We start from the raw sequence: 19,949 nt of genomic DNA, 5'->3' as shown, positions 1-19,949 counted from the left end.
TCTTCTTTCAGCTACGTTTTTTTCCTCATTTTTCTTCCACTCCATTGCGCAATTGCTTGAGAATAATTTCATTAAATTACGCTTTAAGAAGACATTTTAACTTTCAAAATTGCTAGCATTTCTTTTTCCTACTTTTTCTCTAAACGTTCTGCACCTGTTCTTATTAGTTTGCTGCATTGTTTTGCGCATACTTCTATCTCTTCCCTCCATGTTCTGCATCTATTCCATTGTATATATCTATTCTCCACGTGTTCTGCATTGATTTTCATCTGTTCTCTACATGTTTTATTTCAGTTACTATCAATAAGCTGCATGTTTCGCATCTATTGCTATAATTTCTCTCCAAGTTATGCATCTGTTCTGATCGTTGTATCTGTTCCTTGCATGTTTTGTATCTATTTCTATCTGTTAACTGCATATTCTGCTTCCATTCTTATCTATTTTCTGAAATTTTTCACTTCCATTCCCCACTTTAAACATTACTCATCAAACTGTCTAAAATTAAGTTGAGATTTAGGTCAGAATCCAAAGTTACAATGATTTGCAGCTTGAGGATAACATCATATTGTAGAAAAAATAAATGCAGTTTGTTCTAAAATTATTCATAATTTTTTTAAACGTGAAAATAATATTTACTGTGACAAAGTATGGAAAAATGGAATAAAGTAAAAAATATAGGAAACGAACTTAAATAAATCAGTAGTTAGTATTAATTTCTTCAGTAAATGAAAATAGTGAGTAAAACTAATATAAATATTTGTATCATGTTTTTTTCTTTTTGAAAAGTCAAGGAAAAAATTCTTTTTATTTATTTGGGCATTATCACTGACGATAATGGGAACATAACATGCAAAATTGTGGAAAAAACTTTTAACTTTTTCTTATTATATTCTAGCTCAGTGTTTCTTAACCTTTTTGATATATTGGACCCCTTTTAAAATTTTTTAAGAAGTCACGGACCCCCCCCCTCAGTGAAAGAAATAATTGTAAGAAACATCAATTATTAGAAAACATTTTATTTTAATTTTTTAATAGTATACAAAATTTTAAAATTAAAATTTAGTAATATGAAGGTTGCTGCTTCTTTTCCTTAATTAATAAATTGAATTGGGGGATGGTTTTCGACAAAGCAACGTGCATATCATGTTCATTCAATGGATTTCGATGTTATGTTTTTATTGTCACGAGTGTGGAAAATCTCGTTTCGCAAAAATGCACTGTAGCAAACGGAATAATAGCTGCCATAGCTCGCTTTACAAGCAATGTGTAGGCTTCCAAACGTTTTAAAAATTAGGAGTAGTCAGTGGACCCCCAAAATATAACTCATGGATCCCTTAGGGGTTCATGAGCCACAGGTTGAGAAACCCTGCTCTAGCTGAATACTAATTCTTCTTACGTTGTGGAAAAAAAACAATAAAAAAAAGTAAATAATCAATAAATTATCCTTTAATTATCCCTTTCAAGGGGCGTAACAAACCGATTTCCCCATCAATATTACCGACTTCTATTAAAAAAGCACAGTGCAGTTTAAATCGGTGCCAAATTTACTCATGAAATACTTCATTCTTATCTTAGTTTATTTGGCACCTATTAAAACTGCATCAATAACCGTAATATCGGTATTACCAAACTTAATCATCATAGGCGAAAATAAGAGCATGGAGGTTTTTTGCGATTCTCCGAAACGAAAAATTATCATTTCTCCATTAGTCTTACTTCATAGTGCATAGCTTAATTTCATTTATTACTAATTATTACCAAAATTAATAAAGCATCATTGGCGTCAATAATAGTATGGCATTTCTTTACGTATCTTTTGAATGAATTGTTTGATTTCCTCATTAATTTTGCTTCTCAATAAATAAATTATTTTTGAAGAAAAATTAATTTTAATTTAAAATTATCAGTTTTGCAGAAACGCGTTTTAAAAGTATAGCTATAAACAAAACAAACACGTTGTTTTTGATATCCATAGGAAAACTCATTTGGTGACGTAGTATGCCTATGATACCACACTCGTATTAATCATTGAGTTTATCTTACATAACAAATGAAAAATAATAAAAAAACGTGCGTTAAATTCGTTTTTTAATCAAATAGATCTATTAAGTAGCAAACATCACTGATCATATCTTTAAAAATTGAAAAAAAATATATAGTCCATATTTCAATTTTAAATAATGGCTAACTCTTAACCAATGAGAAAAACTCCATTTTTCAAGCGGTTTTATCGAGCAAAAAACGAACGAATGGACTTTGGAGCAAAAATTGTCTCTTGCTGCCGCTGTTGAAATTTTAAAATTGATAGTGGAAACGGTTCTTCACAAGAAAACTCTTCATTTAATTATTTTAAATTTTAAAGCTAACTTATTTAAAACATAATTTAAAAAACATCGCACTTATAGTTATTAAATATATTTCTTCGACAAATTTTCGTATAACAGTTTTATTCCAATCAAATTATCACTCAATTAACAGAAATCATCCAATATAAATGACGAATTGTCAAAACATGACGTATACATAAAAAAAAATGGGAATTGAATAAAGAATGTAATTATTTTTTATGAATAAACAGTTCCTATTTGAAGAATAAAGATAATGTAGAAAAATAAAACTAATTGAGTCTTGTGTTATTCTTTATTTTGGTTATTATAAAAGTGCGAAAAAATCTCATTACATTTTCCTTTTATCACAGCAGGGATGCAAAGAAAGAGAGCAAAACAAACTTGTACCTACAGTGAAATTTAATAATTCTTCCGTACGAATTGTATCTACTTTGTCCTGATTGAAATTGAATTTGCTTTATTTTGAACGTTTACTGTCTTTTTAATTAAAAATCTGTTGTAATTGTTTTGAAATATTACAAGGTTGTCACTGTATTACCATTTATTATTATTCCATTGACAGCATTTCAGTTTTTCTCCTCACCAAATGTATAATTAAAAAAGTTTTAATTTAGAAAAACTGTAAAAAAAAAGAATTTTTTAGTTTTGCTGAGGAATGTAATGGTTGTTTTTTTCCCTGTGAAATTTTCTCAGAAATAAATATTTGTACAGTCACTTTCAATTTGAGTGTAAAATTTATTTACTAATGCAAGTATAAAGTGTGTTTGATTTTTAAACTAGCGCTATTCATTTTTTAGAAGTTTTCAAGAGGGGGAAAAAGTAGCTCCATAAAAAGGTGTGTAATGCTAACAAAAATGTTCCCAAACTATGCTGTCAAACAGACAAACAAAAAAAAGGTATACAGTGTTTCTAACTTAATAATATATTCCATACCAGCATGTGCTGTCAGTCATTACAAAATGAATGAGCGAATACAAAGCAAGAAAAGGTATGAGATATTTATTTATACAGAAATGAGCTCTCTTATGTATAAATAAATCTCTCATTTCTGCGATCTGCTACCCGCTGAAATGCAACTACGGAGTTAAAACACAATTTTTAGAGTTTTCAATGCCGAATTCGGATAGGTATCACAACACAGTTTTTACAATGTATATTATTTCTTTGAGGTGTTAAATATTTAATCATCTTTTCATGTATTAATCATATTATTCAAACTATCTATTCCGTAGTTATTTTTATTTTTTTGTCAGTTCATTAGTTTCGATATCATTTGTTGTAAATGTAGGATATTCTGTCATCTTTTTCCTCGTCTATTACTCAAACTGTGAATTTCCTCATAATTCTTCTGTTTTTTTTTAATCAGCTCATTAATTTCAATATAATTTATTGATGTTGTTGAATATTTAATTATCTTTTTTATCGTTTATTATTCCAACTGTGGATTCCCTTGTGTGGGACGTGGTAGCCAGTGGTTGGAGCATCCGAGTTTGGTCGGGAGTGGCCGGGGTTTGCTCCTTGAAGCCGTTAAAACGTACAAAGTACATGCAATATACGTGCTTGCGAAATCGGTGAAATCGAAACGCTTATGGTCGCTGAGTAGTACCAAAATTATATAGTGATCAGAAGAAAATTTCCTTCCTCTTCATATCTTAGTTTAAATTGTGGAATCGTCTTCCTAAATAAGTGGTGCTGCCTTCTATCAGGAGAATACTGAACTAAATCACATTTCACCCTTGCGGTGCTCTCTTGTCAAACCAAAGGTGCTTCTCCCTGATTCAATTCGAAAACGATAATGGCTAACCAGCATGGCTTGTCTAAGTTTTATTAGAAGAAAAATAATATTCCCTCGTAATTTTAACTTTTTTTTCCATCAGTCATTAGTTTCAATATTATTTGCTTAAAATAATGGATATGTAACAACTTCTCTCTACTTTTATTCATTGATATAATCTTCTTTCTTATTTTTTTAACTTTTATCCCACGTCATCTGACCAATAATGGCAGCGAACGCGAACTTCACAAGAAATCTGCTTTTTCCACGACATGAGAATGAAACTGAACACCAGATTGTTATAAAATGTTATATTTTACAAAATTTTCTGAATTCATTCACCATTACAGTGATTGAAACTGCAATAAAATTTACATCTAAGAATTATCATTTCTTTTAGAGCATACGATCCCTTACCGGTCACAATGTCTCTCCTGAATTAGATATCTTCTTTTCCAGCCACAGCAATCTTCACACTGGACCTTTTCATTTATTTATACCTACTTTTCTTTTTCTTATTCGCTTATAGATCATTGGTTTATTGAGTTTTCGCCACGTACAGAGTTAGGCCCTTTTTTTCCCTCGACCACGAGCATTCTTCCCGCAAAGCGAAAGGAAATAGGGAAAACAAGACATGGAGTGGGGAAAAAACAATCTTTCGCAACAAAGGGGAAACAATAGAGAAAGATAAAGCGTATCCACATTATTGTGTTTCGCACAATGTTGAAAAAATTGTTTCTGTAAGCTGTAAGCTTGTTAGTAGACGTCAAGCATTTATTGCAGTTTTAGGAATAAAATAATTACAGGGGAATTCTGGGTAAAACGCAGCTGGTGTATATCGCAGCTTTAATTTCTTGTCTCACCAAAATACAATGTGCTTTAGTTTTTCTTCTACTTAGAATTGTGGTTGAAGGTGGAAAAAAAAGACTTATTATTCACGGATTAAATGTAACTAATTTATTTCTTTAGTTAATTTGGAAATACCATGATTAGCTTTTTGCTTGAAAATTAATTGATGTTAACAATTTATTAATCCTTGTTCCTTATAGAATGTGAAAATATTTTTTGTATTTTATATTTTGATAAGCAAAATTAAAATATGGCTTGTAAATTATTCTTTAAGAACATGTATCTTAAAATTTTGTTGTTACGAATTTTTTTTCTTTTTTGTTCAAATTTTGTTGTTGTTGACTAAGTATATAACAAGTCAGGGAGTGAGTTTACCATATATAGTATTAAAATAAATTCCGAACACAATTAATCAAAATAAATTTACATGGTAAAATATGTGAGTGGGTGGATGAAATATATATATATAAGAAAATAGTACACTCGATTTGGGATACATTTAAAGAGTTAAAGCAAAGTATCAAAGAAGTAAATAAAACATCTTATGTGGTATTAGAAACATGCATATAGGTTGGAATTCAAAAACAAATGTTGTCAAGCAAATCAAATCAAATCTAATTAGTTACTCAATTGAAAAATACGTTTATATTGAAATAATTAAAACGAAAGTTATCAAAAAAATAATTACTTTAACAACATGTTTCTCAAGATAAAAGTTATGTTTAAAAACACTAAAAACATAAAAAATTTCTAAAATGCAAAAATTGACATAATTGAAGTAGAATATGCTATCAAACGTAGATGCTCTTAGGCCTCAACTATTTTTGTCCTGTTAAACACCAACCAACACCATATAAACATCTATGAACTTAAAAACATCTCTATATATATCCTATAAGAGTGGAGAAACTTAGAAGAAGGAAATCCTAATCCCAGTTTTACAAGTGCTAACGCCATGGTAAAGTTTTGTACCAGAAATTGAACCCATGATCTTAGATGGTTGAAGTTTGCCTGAAAGAATTTGATGAACTAGAAATTTTTTCCGGGTGTGCTTCAAGAATCAAAAATAATTCTATCAATAAGAAGACAAAACCAGTAAAAAAGCGCAGAAATTAGTTTTGCTAATCAACGAAATCAAGACGCTACTTGAACATGGGCAGGTATTTTATCTCTTTTTATAACCATAGTTGAAAAGCCGATCCAATTTCGGGTTTACGACTACTAAGTTCAACTCCGCAGCCTTGTAATTTTGCATCCTATCCAGAAGACAAGGGAGCTCCTGAATCAAGTATTGAGAGAAATTTGCCTTCGTGAAGGACTTTTTGATGGAACTAACCCGTATTTGCATTACAGGAAGAGGAAAACCAGGAGAAGTATTAGCTAACTCGGGACATTGCACGCCCACTCACTCCCAGACCCAAGATTTACACACACCTAACCTTTTCAGCGAATCAGAGTCAGGCTAAGAAATTTAGAGAATAATATTTAGATATTAAAAAAAGGAAAAAAACTTTCGTCTCTAACTTTTCTTGTAATAACTGGGGTTCAGCTCTAGTCTCGCCACTCCGTGCCTTGTTTTACTCCTGTTTATTTCAAAATTTAGTATAACTCGTTTTCGTCTGCTAGCCATCACTCATCGTTCCATGAGTTGAAATTAAATTTGCGTGAAACTCATCAAGTTCTCAGTGGAAACTTTTTTCATGACCAAGACGGCCTATGGAGATGATTGTTTGGTGAAAACGCCAAACCAACGGAAAGCGCCAAATCTACGGAAACACCAAAAAAAAAAAAATGGAGGCACAGAGCGTATATTTATAGCCATAAATCTATGCTTATAATTATAGCCATAAGTATAAGAATTAGCGATCTGTTGGAAGGTAAATTACGACCACTACTATGACACTCACGGCTGAATTCTTGAATCAAACCACCATTTCAGAGTTTGTCACGGACATTAAATATTTAAAAATAATCAACGAACTAGCAATGTTCTTTGCCTCTTTACATTCACCGTGAACTATATCCTGGCCGATTCTAAGGTAACAATGGTTCTGCAGTCATAATACAGACCTGAAATGGCCCCTTCGGACTTCTTTTTTGACCCCAGACCTTGAAAATTCCCATCAAACAATATCACTTAGAGCATTAAGCTTGCACCTAGTCTATAAATGGTATTCTGGAAAAGTTCTATCCTGCTGTCTACGATGCCTGCATGTATCGCGTATCACTTGAAGCGATATATCAAGACCAAAATATCCCGTTTTGGAAATCATTTATTGCACTTTACTTTTACCATTCCCATCAATAAAAGCATTTAATTGTCCATGGCATTACTTTTCTAAGAAACCCTATACACTTAGGGGGCCTTTATAGAAACGTAGAGTTAAAAACCGTAAATTTACGCGATAGTTTCATTAAATATTAAGAAAAAAACAGAGGATGAAATTTTGTTAAATCTTAAATTACATTAATATTATTTCGTGCCTCGAAAAACTTCACTCATGAATTAACTTGGAGCAGAAACTATCGATTAATTTAATTTAATAAGTAAATATTATTAATATCGGAAAAATGTCCGCATTATCTTTCACTTTGCCGAGGAGAAATATTTCTTATCTTTTAATGGTTATCATAAATTTGTTTTATCCAAGAAAATATTTCGTACATCAGTTGGCGATTTTTTTCTTTAAAACTCTTGTCATCCTTTTACATAATACATCTTACACAAAGCAACTCAGTTGGCAGGCTTTATTAAAGTTGTCAAAACACTTAGCAAAGACTAGGTTTTTTCTAGCATTTTGATGGAGGCTGTAATTTTTCTTTCTTGAATACTGTCAGGGCATTTTTCTGGCGCTGTCTTTGGCGACGGTGATGTATGAAAGGTACGTCTTTGAAGTGAAGATAAATGCGACGAATTTTATTTTTCAACAGTTTAGAAATTTTTGATTTTCCAAAAGTGTATTGAAGAGAAGGATAACATTTTTAAGATTAACGCTCTATGTGAGAAAATATTAGCCTATTTTTAATTAGAATAGAATTACCATATGGTTCAGTTCAATAAAAAATTATATTTGCAATATATGCTAAAACTTAAACAAGAAACGAAAGAAATAGAAAAAAAAGACAAATTATTATTCTTTAATAGTAATAGACATGGTAATAGACTCTTTGATAGTAAGAATTCTTCTGACATGGCTCAAATTTTTACTAATTGTATATACAAGTGCAGAATTAATTGCATTACGGTTTCTGACGTTGCTTACAACGGAATACTAATATTTCAACCATATTTTCTGCCTTTTTTTAAACATTTTATCCATGCTATTCATTAATATTTTTAACATATTTCATGATATTATTTAAAGCAGAGGGAACGCGTATGAATATTTTTTCGATTTAATGAATTTTTCAACATATTTTAAAGCAAAAATAGGCTTACTTTAATTTTAAATTTTTATTTAATATTTTTTTGAGCAAAGTAATATACATACATATATTGGAATGATATATAATAAAAATCAATCCAATTCCAAAAACTGAGAGAATTTCTTCTCATAAATCGCTGTTAAAATGCAGTTGCCAAATAATTAGAAACCCAAAACAAAACATGCATGAATATTACCAAAAAAAAAAGAAACATTTTAAAATACTGATACACTCATTTATGTTTTATACACATTAGCATAGTGGTAAGTAGAGAGAAAAGAAATTGAGGCTTTCAAAAAGTGCTTTATTTAAGCAAATAAAAATAGAAATCAGAAATTAGAATGCATCTCAAGATATCTTATCTTTACACAACATTTTACAAATAAATCAGTAGTAAATTCTTTCTCCTTTAGCATAAATAACCATTTGTAGACGGCTTGGCACAGATTCAACGAGAAACTTGAAAGTGTCGAAAGTAGTTTTGTCCCATATTTTTACCAAATCTTCCTGTAATTCCTTAACTGTAACTTTCCTGTTTCTTCAATTTTTTCTTCAGTATTCCCCCCAAACTGGAATCAGGGGATGAATGTCACTTTAAAATATTTATTCCTCTATTACCAAGCCATTTTTGGAATTTGTTTTGAAGTGTGACTACTAGAATTATTTTGTCCTGACAGGAAAATGTTAGGGTTTCCATAGTTGGAAGGAATGAAAGAGCTTTAGCTAATTGTTCAAAACTCCGATGAACGATTTTTCTGGCTACGCATGATATTCTACTTATTTTTTGGGAAATTGAGAGGTCCTTCAGATCCTGCTCTTCTGCAAGTCCGTCGTTATTTTTTAGACTGTTTTTCTTCAAGAAAACGAAAAATTATAATTTTTTTTCTCCATTCATTTCCATCAATTTTCGAACGTCATGAATACCCACACTTATTAAAGTTTCATTCTATATTTTTCTTACCATGTCATAATTCTTCACTCAATATAAAAAACGAAATATATTTTCAAGCAAAAAAGGCTGAATTATATGAATTAATTGCGTTCAGTAGTTTCAATCCCCTATAAACAATTTTTATATACAAAAATAAATTGTGATAAGAGTCATCAAAAATTCATAATTTTAACTTTCTTAACTCATGAATGTTTTTTTTTGTTTCGTTCTGCGTAATTGATATATAAATAGGAAGGAATAGTTTAAGGAACACAGCTTCGTCAGTATTTATGAAGGCTAAAGTGATTATGCCTATCCATATGATTTAAATCAGACTTAATTGGATTACTATAAGCGACGTCAAGCCTTTGTGTCGAATCTGATTTGTTTCTGAATCAACAAACGCCATAGTCAACCTACGAGAACGTTACTTTCAGGTATCCAATTATTCTTGTTTATTTCAATAGGTAACATAGTTATTTAAATCTGTCTTTTTGTTTCAATGATTCTTGACAATTAACGCAGAAGAGGGAGGCGTTTTAACAGATGTGAACCAGACATAACTTGCAAATCGATTTAACTTAACTATTTCACTTTTGTCTACTGCCTCCATTATAATCTACCTTGTTGTTAATGTGCATTTTTTTTGTTCATTTCCTTACCCTTTTCATTGGTTTTTACCCATTTTACTAGTTCATGTAAGAATAAAGAGCCTAAAATTGTTGTATCTCCAAATAAGTATTAAAATTTCTGCGATGCATCATTACGGAGGGATTACGAGTCAAAAATAATTCGGACATAAAATTAAGACCCTTGATAAATCTGAATTTTACGTTTCTCTTTTGTTATACATGTTGTAAATAACACATTATTTTCGAAACAGGTCATCAGTTTACCAATTTTCATGTTTTTATCAATTACTTTTCAGATCCTTACTTAACATATTTTATTATTACATAATTAACTTATTATATATTTAATTTTTACATTAAATTTTATTACTTTGATACTTAATGCAATATTTTACTTTTTATATGTCTTTCATTATTTAAGATTGGATATTGCTTTTTATTCACATTGTTATGTGGACATACATAATGTGTCTTCTGCATTTCGTCCGAAATGTTTAGAATTTAGTCCAAAATGCGCAAATTTCCCCTATACTATTTCCTAACAGGAAAAAAAATGGGAAAAACCTGTTTTTAGAGCCAAAAACCGCAGGGTTGAAGTTTGGAATAAACCGGGAACTTCACTCAGAGGGCTAAATAATATTGCGCAAATAGTGTGTGTGGCTAAATAACATTGTATTAAAAAAAAACATGCCCACAGCAGTATAAAATTATTACAATGTCTATAATTGATGAAAAAAATGAAAACAATTTACTTGCTCGAGTAATTATTAATAATTAAGCTGCAGTTTCGCTGTCGCGTAACTTTTGTTCAAAAAATTACTTCTACTTATAAATAATAATAAAAAAAACCCAATCAGAACAATGCATTGATATTATAATTCACCGGTTTTTATGTCCTTATTATCTCCAATTTATCTTCTGTTCTCAAAACAAAAGGAAAGACGAGATAATTTTTCTTCTTACAAAGCTTTAACGAGGCAAGACGACCACGGTTGTTGCTTCCCCCGATTCCACTGTTCAGCGTCCCTCATTTTGCTTCTACAGAAGGGGCGAGTATTAATTAAAGTCTATTTTGCGCCAAAAGAGAATTATGAATCCCTTTTATAATTAGGCACAAATTGCAGTCATGACTTATCCCTGGAGAAAAGAACTCATGTTCCTTCCCTTACCCTAGATATAAAATATGAGTACCTCTTGCTTCTGCCCACCCCCACTCATTTATAGAACTTTTCCAGGATTTAATGAGGGTTTCTGTTGCTCAGCAGTGTTTAAAAATGATGTCTTTGTTAATCAAACTGCCGTAACGTTATTAGCAGCGTCATGTTTATTCGTGTTGCGTCGTATGATTCAAAATTATTTGATTAAATTTCAACCGATTTCTTTATTTTAGTACAAAGATTCAAGTTAAATTCATTCTACAAAAAATTAAGAATAGTTTCTGGAATGCTCAATTATTATCGATATTGGTAATATAACTAATACTAGATCGATGAATTTGGTTTATATTTTATTTAAAAAAATCTTTATTTTGCTGTTATACATGTGTATTCAGAAGAGAATATATTTTAAGGTGAAAAATGTGTACGGTTTTATAAGTCTGATTAATTAATGATAAAATTAATTTCATTTAAATAAACTATTTAGAAATTCATTAGTAAAATTTGACCAATGAGTTGGATTATTCCAGATACAATTCGTTTCATTTAAATGGAATTCCGTTTTAATAATCTATTTTATTATTCTTAGTTATAGGTATTTAATTTATTACAAATAATGAATTAAATTACTTCATATAAACTGAAAATTCCTACGCATGAATTTTAATTACTGAATTAAATCATTCTACTTACCAGAATATTTGTTATATATACTTATTATATACTAGTTTTTGATTTAAAAAGGTATTAAAAATGGTTTTGACTATATTCTAAGTATAATTGGACAGTCTGTCAATCTGTAAAGTTTATGGATCGGAACATTTATTTATGTTTACGGGTTTGAGACCCGTAAATTGATAATTTGGAATGGTTAAAAAAATCGCGAATGCTATGCTGCTTTGTAACTAAAACTAGCATGGTTGTAAAACCGTGAAAATAAAATTTTATTGGATACTGAAGTTAGATTTTTTTAGTAATAGACATTAGAGTTAGGTTTAGTTGAGTAGTATTTTGTCAAGAGAGCCGTTTAATTACTTTATCTAGTGGTGCCATCTATTGTGAGAGATAGGAAATATTATACAGTATGTGGTAAACAAATCTGTTGCATTAATACTGGGTTGCCCATTAAGGAGAGCATATCACTGAAAACTTCTCGCTGGGACTCAAACCTTAGCTTAACGGGTTATAAGATTGACAGAGCCCTATCGACTAAAATATGTACACATCTGCGAGGAACTAAATGGTTCATGAAGTGTTCCCCGCACACTTATTACTGTAAGATCCTTAGACATCCTTAGACATATATTGTATAAGGTATCCGATGATGTAAAATAAAAAATGAATTCGTAATCCCTATCACACGGTTTATCTTATAACTTTCAAAGTTTACTTAAAATTTTCATTGGCCATGGGCATAGTTGGTGAGGATAAAATGTTGGTTGCTTAACCGTATTATTTGAAAACAGTAAATAAATGATTTTTCTCACAATAATCTTTTGATTAGCATCTTCTTTTATTATAGTTATTTGACTGTTTTGGTTGTCCATATCAAAATGGTGTTGTTGTTGTTTCTAAGGCTACTCGCCACACGGGCAAGCCTGCTTGGTTAAACCGAGAAAATTTAAGGTGGAGTGTGCATTTCTTGTTTTTCAGTGGCCCCATTTATGGCCAAGAATTCGACTTCTGCCAAACCACACGTCGCACCCGTTTATAGGGCGGACCCATTCATACATCCATTTATTCATCCACAGATCGTAATTTTGACCTGAATCTGAGAACGATCTTTCTCCAAACCAGTACCCCCAGAGCTTTTGATTTATTATGGGAACATGGAGGACTTTTGCGACTCAACAGATTTAACGTGCATCAGTCACTTTACTACACGGGGAACTCACTTTACTACTTTTGCCGAACCCCCGAACTCTCGGACATGGGCCCAGCCCCCTACCGACCAGGCTAACCCGGCTTAAAATGGTAAAATAACAATTAAATATTTTGTTATGTAACCCTTTTTTTCGAAACAATTCTAAAAGTGTGATTCTAAAACAATTCTAAAAATTTTGGGCAAAGAAAACAGAGAAAAAATGCATTTAAAATAATATTCCCTTAAAATAAAAAAACGGAGAAAATATTGATCTTTTAACTATGTTTGAACCCTTTGTTGATTGGTAAAAAATTGTTTTGTTTTAATAATTTAATTGCACCTTTCATTGATTCGCACTTTGAACGAGGAATATAAGAAAACACAAACTTAATATTCTAAAAACGAGAAAATATTCACATATTTTCAGACGTTAGAGAAAGATCTTAGGAATATAGTCTTAACTGAATCGGAAAAAATCACTTTTGCGCTAATTCTATTTGAAACCAATTACTTAGCTACTCCATAGAAAAATTCATTGAAATTTTATCAAAAAAATTCCCCTCTTGTTTTTATTTTCCCATATTTGCCACCGAAAAAGAAGCAACTGAAATATATATTCATCAAATCCATCTGAAGTGCTAATAATTCAAAATGAATTTCTAAAAGAAATTTCAGCAATATCTAACAATTTATTCTTAAAAGGCATACAACAAAAATTTCGCGAGATTTCCACGAAAATTCTACTATTCATGGGCAATAAGGAATTTTCTTTTTCAAATCTTTTCAGTTCTTTAGCAGCATAAAATATTATTTTTTTTCTTCCTTCTGCCTAAAAGATATTGTAATGTATTTTTGGGAGTGCCGAGTCTCATGAATTTTCCAACGATGAAGCGATATGTAAACTACCAATATTTTTCATTTCCAATTGAAAATATATCATGTGATTTAAAATTCCTCGCAACAGATGCACCTTATAGGTACCCATTGGAACTCCAAAGGAAGAAATACTGAAACATGCTTTGCAATATTATGAGAAAGTGAAGAAAAAAAAATCATTTCAGAGACCCGGATGAAATATGGAGATATGAATGGAACTGATAAAAGTATTATGTATAATACCTTGTTGGAAGAACGAAATAACTAAGGTAAAAGTATATGAGTTATGCGAAAGATATAATTCCATTCGATTCGAAAGTCTATCCATTATTAAACGTTTGGGAAATGCACAAATGGTTCAGATTAAAATGGTTTTGAAATTGTAGACGTAAAACTTTCAAGCCATGGAGAACTGAAACTAAATATTGGTTATTTTAATAGAATTAATAAATCTATGATGAATATTTCAGAGATCATTTTGTTATCTCCGAAAATAGAATATCAAATTTATCTGTTGGAAGGAAGTTCTAACTAAAATTAGATACGTAAAAATAAATATTAGTGCTCTACAGTTAGTTATACATTTTGGAAGTTATAATATATATATATATATATATATATATATATAACAAGCAAAATATAATTATTCATCTCAAAACTCCCTCTTATAAATATCTGTGTTCTCGAAAATCATTGAAACTACTGTGTTTAGAATAGAGTAACTATAGTCTTTTTAAATGAAAGGATTATTTTTAAAGTTTATTAATGCAATTAGTTTATGTTGATTTAGTCTTTTTGATTAAATTTTTATTTTGTTTCTAAATAAATTTTAAATATTCTCTCATTTTAAGTAATAATAAGTTGCAGTCAAAATAAGTTGTAAAAACGTTAACACCAATGACAACTTATCTGATTTACAAAAATTTTCATAATTTAATGTGAAAATTATAAAGATTTGAAAATATTTATAATAATAATCTTGTTAATGCATGTTTATTATATTATCTATGTTGTGAATATTTTATGTTGTCAAAGTAAAATACAAAAATTGCATATGTGCAATAAATTTGCGGATTGTTTCATTATACTGTTAAATTGTCATAATTTAATGCAAAACTTATAAAGATTTGAGAATCCTTATAAAATATTGTTGTTTATATATATTTATTATAGTATCTTTGTTGTAAAGATTTTATGCCATCAAACTTAAATACAAATATTAAATATGTGCAATAAATTTGAAGATTCTTTTATTTTTCTGATAAATTGTCATAATTTAATGCAAAAATTTAAAAAGATTTTAGAATCTTTACAAAATTATTCTTGCTTAAACATGTTTATCATAGTATCTATTTTATAAATGTTATATGTTATCACAGTTGAACAGAAATATTAAATATGTTCAATAAATTTGTTGATTCTCTTATTTTACTGCTAAATTCAAATTAACTGAATTAAAATTCAAATAAGGGAGAACATTGGAGAGATATTACAACTTTTGATTTTACACGCTTTCAAAGAAATAATCAAATCATGGAAAAATTAAAACTGAAGGACATGAAGCAATAGACTAATTAATAATTTAAGAAGTAAGCATTCAGACACTTGCTGCTTTCAAAATTGCTAGATGCTAAAAATTATTAGTTGATCGATTAAAATCTTGGAAACTTATATTTATTAAACTTTTATTTATTTTGTTATTTATTACGCCAAACAATTTAGTCAAATTTTACTTTAAAGTATGTAAAGAAAACTTTTGAAAGCTTAAAAAAAATCTTTTTAAAGAACCTAAACACGCAAGTATATATTCCAATGAATGAATTTAAATAATAGTTTTCAAATTGTTATTTCATTTATAGACTGGCGTTGATGACATAAATTTCTACGTAGATTTATTTATTTGCTAAAACTTTATTAAATTAATATTGTAAAATTAAATCATTTTCATTCCTAGATAAAAACTAATTTAAACATTACTGCTCATTTAGGTGAAATTAATACTTTTTTCAAGAAAAACAAAAGAATATTTAAATGTTGAATATCTACGTATTGTTCATACTTTTGAGTAATTATAAGCTAATAAACTGCGATGATGTCCGTATAAGGTTTTTTAGAAATAGTTTAGATGAAAAATCAAATGCTATCAACTTACAAAGCACATCTAAAGTCACTGCATGCAGAAGAGGTGGTTGATGCTGTAGTTTCTGAACTTCATTGAGACCTTGGCAACAAAAATCACCCAAATGGTCGTGCCGCGAGGCTATAAAAACTAGTGTAGAAGATGTCCGGTATGTGGCATCACTCATCAGATCTTGCGATGCTGGAGGTTGGGGTTCCACTTCACGTGATCTGTTGAACCAAGTGATGGAAGCTGCTGGTCTCGAACCTTCGACCGTACATGTTAAAGAAACCATTTCTCCGGCGACTACTGGTGTTGTTGGTCCACGTACGCGCAATGATACAGGTTTCACTGTGAAAAGGAAATTTCATAACATTAATTATCATATGGTTGAATTAAATATTAAATCATTTTTAGATGCATTAAATACAATTTAGCAATTAATAAAATTATGTCACTAAAGAAACTATAGTTACAGTTAAAGTTACACTCTTTCTACAAGATGTATGCACAAAGTTCGGTGAACGAATAAATACGCTGAATATTATATGAGTAAAATATGTCTCTACATGAGAGTCAGACATTAAAATAGCATTTAATGAAACGCGAGAAATAGATATGGGTACATCTGTCGTGGGAGGGTTCCGCAGTGGACTGGTCGTAAATATACGATTTCCAGTAGAACACCGAAGTCAAACACTGGCAGCGACTACTTTAATCAGTCTGTCTGGAGAAGTGTCTGGTTACGCGGTATCAGTCCTCGTTAAACTGTTCTACCGTAAAGTTAATGCGCAGATCGTCTTCATGCGCAGATCGTCAATCTACCAAAGCAGGGAAACCATCTTCTCTTCAGGGGTTAAAAATTATGATGGCATGTATTCAGGGTCATCCTCATGCGTGTTTCTTAAACCGCCGCCAATACCCCATTGTGCAGCTCTAGTGCGATGTAAATTAATTACTGCTACTACTACTGCTGTGGATGGTTTCATCAAAACAGAGTATTCGCAGATAATCACCAAAAACCAAAATGGAGCAACATATACCAATATTTTGGGTTTACGACTACTAATGTTCAACTCCGTAGCCTTGTAATTTTAAACCCAATCCAGAAGACAAGGGAACTCCTGTCTAAGGTTATTGGGAGAAATTTGCCTTCGTGGAGGACTTTTTGATGGAACTAATCCATATATGCATTACCTGGAGAAAAAAACCACGGGAATCTCCCATGCTAGCTTCACGGCAAGGGGACTCTAACCTATGATCTGTCTACCACTGAGGATATTTCACGTCAGCACTGTGGTCCGCACAAGCCGGATGGGGAATTCGTATCGCCCAGCCATTGCAAGGATTCGAACCCTGTTCACGACATTAGTAGACGAAAGCTGTATGAGGAAAATTTATTTCTCAACCCTTCCATCTGACCATATTTATTGAAATTTTACATACTGATTTTCGAATTCTGGACAGATTTGAGCCAAAAAGTTCTAGAGTTTTGAGAGAGGTCGACACACGCACACCTGAACTCTTTTGTTTATTTACATAGATAAATTACTATTTTAAATGTCCAAAAAACTTTCTCAGATAAAAGAAAAAATTAGAACCAGAAGTAAAACTAATGTTCTTCGTAGAATAAAAGCAAAATTGGAAACTCGTGCAAGCATTCTTTAATATTCTCTGCTCTGAATTTTTACTTTTAGTATTGTAATTTTTACTATTGAATTCTAACTTTTAGTATTCGAACATTTAAAGGAAACCGCAATTTGTACTTTAAAATAGTTCTTTCAACTTTAAGTAGTTTAGTTACTTGAAGGAAATGTAACGATAACTACAATAACAATAACAGTTTTATTAAAATTTTATGAATAAGAGGGTTTAAGGAAAAAAAAATACAATTTCCTGATTTCCTCAAACATTAGAGAAAGCATTAAATTATTACTCTATGAAATCATTAACGAAATATTCGAACAATTTATGATTATTAAGTACTGAATCTGAATAAGAAACTTCTTTTATATCATGTGACAAATACGACCAAAGAAATCTTTGAAAAGATTAAAAGTCCCGATGTAATTTAAATTTTCTTGAGATCAAGAATGAAAAAAAAGGTAATAACTTTTACCCTTAATTAGAACATGCCTTACTTGTTTCTTATCCCATTTTTGTAGAATTTTTCTAGAAATGAAATTTTTTACCTCTTTTTCAAACCACTGCTGTAACTACTTTTTTTTTTTCATTTTTTAAAACCCAAAGCAATTTCGTTCATACTCAAAAAAGGCTCGTTAATTTTGGCACGGCAATTAATCAAAAACTGTCTCACAGCGACCAGTGTAAATCCGGACTACCGGATCTTTTTTTTTGTGCTTGAAACCGGATACGTCGGATCCTATGACATCGGCTATTAATTGCTTGGATGCCCATTTTTTCTCCCGCTTAATAACAAGGCATTTGAAGACGTTTAATTATCAGCCATTAATGGTTATGACAAAGGACGAATTAATTATTTTATCTTTGGAAATGTGTGAGTTAGCGGTTGGTGCCTAGAAAGCCACATTAGTCTTTCTAGAAAATCCTTTTTCGACGAGCTTTCTATTAATCGCTTGAACTCATTTAATATTGGCGAATTATTTGGCGAAGGAAGTGGTGTAGGAAACAATGTAATTAGAGTTAATCGCTCTTTGTTGAAATCGATTTGGCATTTTAATAAGGTAAGCGTGTGGTGTCGCCCTTCGCGTAGTTAGGGGGTCATTTGGGTGTAGTTAATTAAATTGATTGGCTTGATTTATAGGCTGGCATGGAAAATTATTTATTGAAATTCTATTTCGAACGCATCCATATTCTTTCATCTAGCCTATTATAGATGGCTTTAATAAAAAGCGCTGCAAAATGAAGAAATGAGAGCAAAAGTGGTCTAATATAGCAAATTGATATTTTTCATCTCTATGCATTATTTTATTTTAAATACGAGCTATAATAGATTATTGACTTTTAATAAAATTATCTACAGCGCCAGAAATTTTGGAATATACTACGCAGCAATATCGTTAAAGTTCGGTGCAAGTTCAATATTGTGACAAATTGAACCATGTTTCTTTACTTCTTATACTTGATGAGACAATCTTATAGTTCAACTTAAAAATTATCATAAATCGATTAAACACTTTATTGATGTTGGAGAAAATTTGAACCACGCTATGGTTCATGGTACCCAGGTTATTGGCTCGACACTATGTGGCTACCTTGAACCATCGGCGAACATTGAACCAATTTTTCTAACAGCATGTGTACAAACAACACTTATGTAAGAAACAAAATCTTTATAGAAATTCAAATTTGCTGATCCTTTGAATGTTCAAATTTCTTTTTAGTCCACTGCTATATTTTTAACTTTTAATAATTTTTAGGTATGCCCTCTGTAACATTTACGGCCTCGGGTGATCTATAGTTTAATATATTAATATTTATAGCTTGGGAAAATTTTATCGATAACACATTATTTATTTCATTTATAGCCTCAAGCAATCTTTATTTTTAAATAAATAATCACAAAAAACTGAGGCGGTAATGCTTTACTTGATTAAAGAAAAAGCTTCATTGATTTCAAAAATAAGCAGATCTAAATAAAAGTCGAGAGGTTGCAAGTGCTCAAAAATAGGCGCCCATTCTCGCCTGACAAATCTTGAAAATGGGTGCCTATTTCTGAGCGCTAAAAACATGTTTTTTTTATCTCCATCTGCATATTTTTGAAGTCAGTGAAGATTTTTAATCAACTAAAATATTCATTCTTATTATTACATTTATAGCTTCAAGTAATCTTAGCGCAAATTGACAATTACACTTTTAGCTTCAAATTATTTTTACGTCTATCTATCACAACATTTGTAGCCTGAAAAAACTTCATCGTTAATCCAGTATTACTACAATAGTTAAGATTATTATAACGTCTTGGCACAAAATTATTACGTTTATAGCCTCT

At 30.6% G+C, this 19,949-nt stretch overlaps 1 protein-coding gene across 1 annotated transcript in view; it reads right to left on the bottom strand.

Annotated features, from left to right (window-relative positions):
• Positions 1-19,949, bottom strand: part of LOC107447604 (hemicentin-2-like) — a 410,317-nt gene that overhangs the window by 133,629 nt on the left and 256,739 nt on the right. The window contains exon 4 of the mRNA XM_071177281.2: positions 16,010-16,327. Within this exon, the coding sequence (XP_071033382.1) occupies positions 16,010-16,327 (318 nt within the window). The remainder of the gene's footprint in view (positions 1-16,009; positions 16,328-19,949) is intronic.

The sequence above is a fragment of the Parasteatoda tepidariorum genome, chromosome 2, assembly GCF_982258835.1.
Source record: "Parasteatoda tepidariorum strain Cologne lab strain chromosome 2, Ptep-v5.0, whole genome shotgun sequence".
In the NCBI taxonomy this organism is placed as follows: domain Eukaryota; kingdom Metazoa; phylum Arthropoda; class Arachnida; order Araneae; family Theridiidae; genus Parasteatoda; species Parasteatoda tepidariorum.
This window is presented reverse-complemented; position numbering and strand designations above follow the sequence as displayed.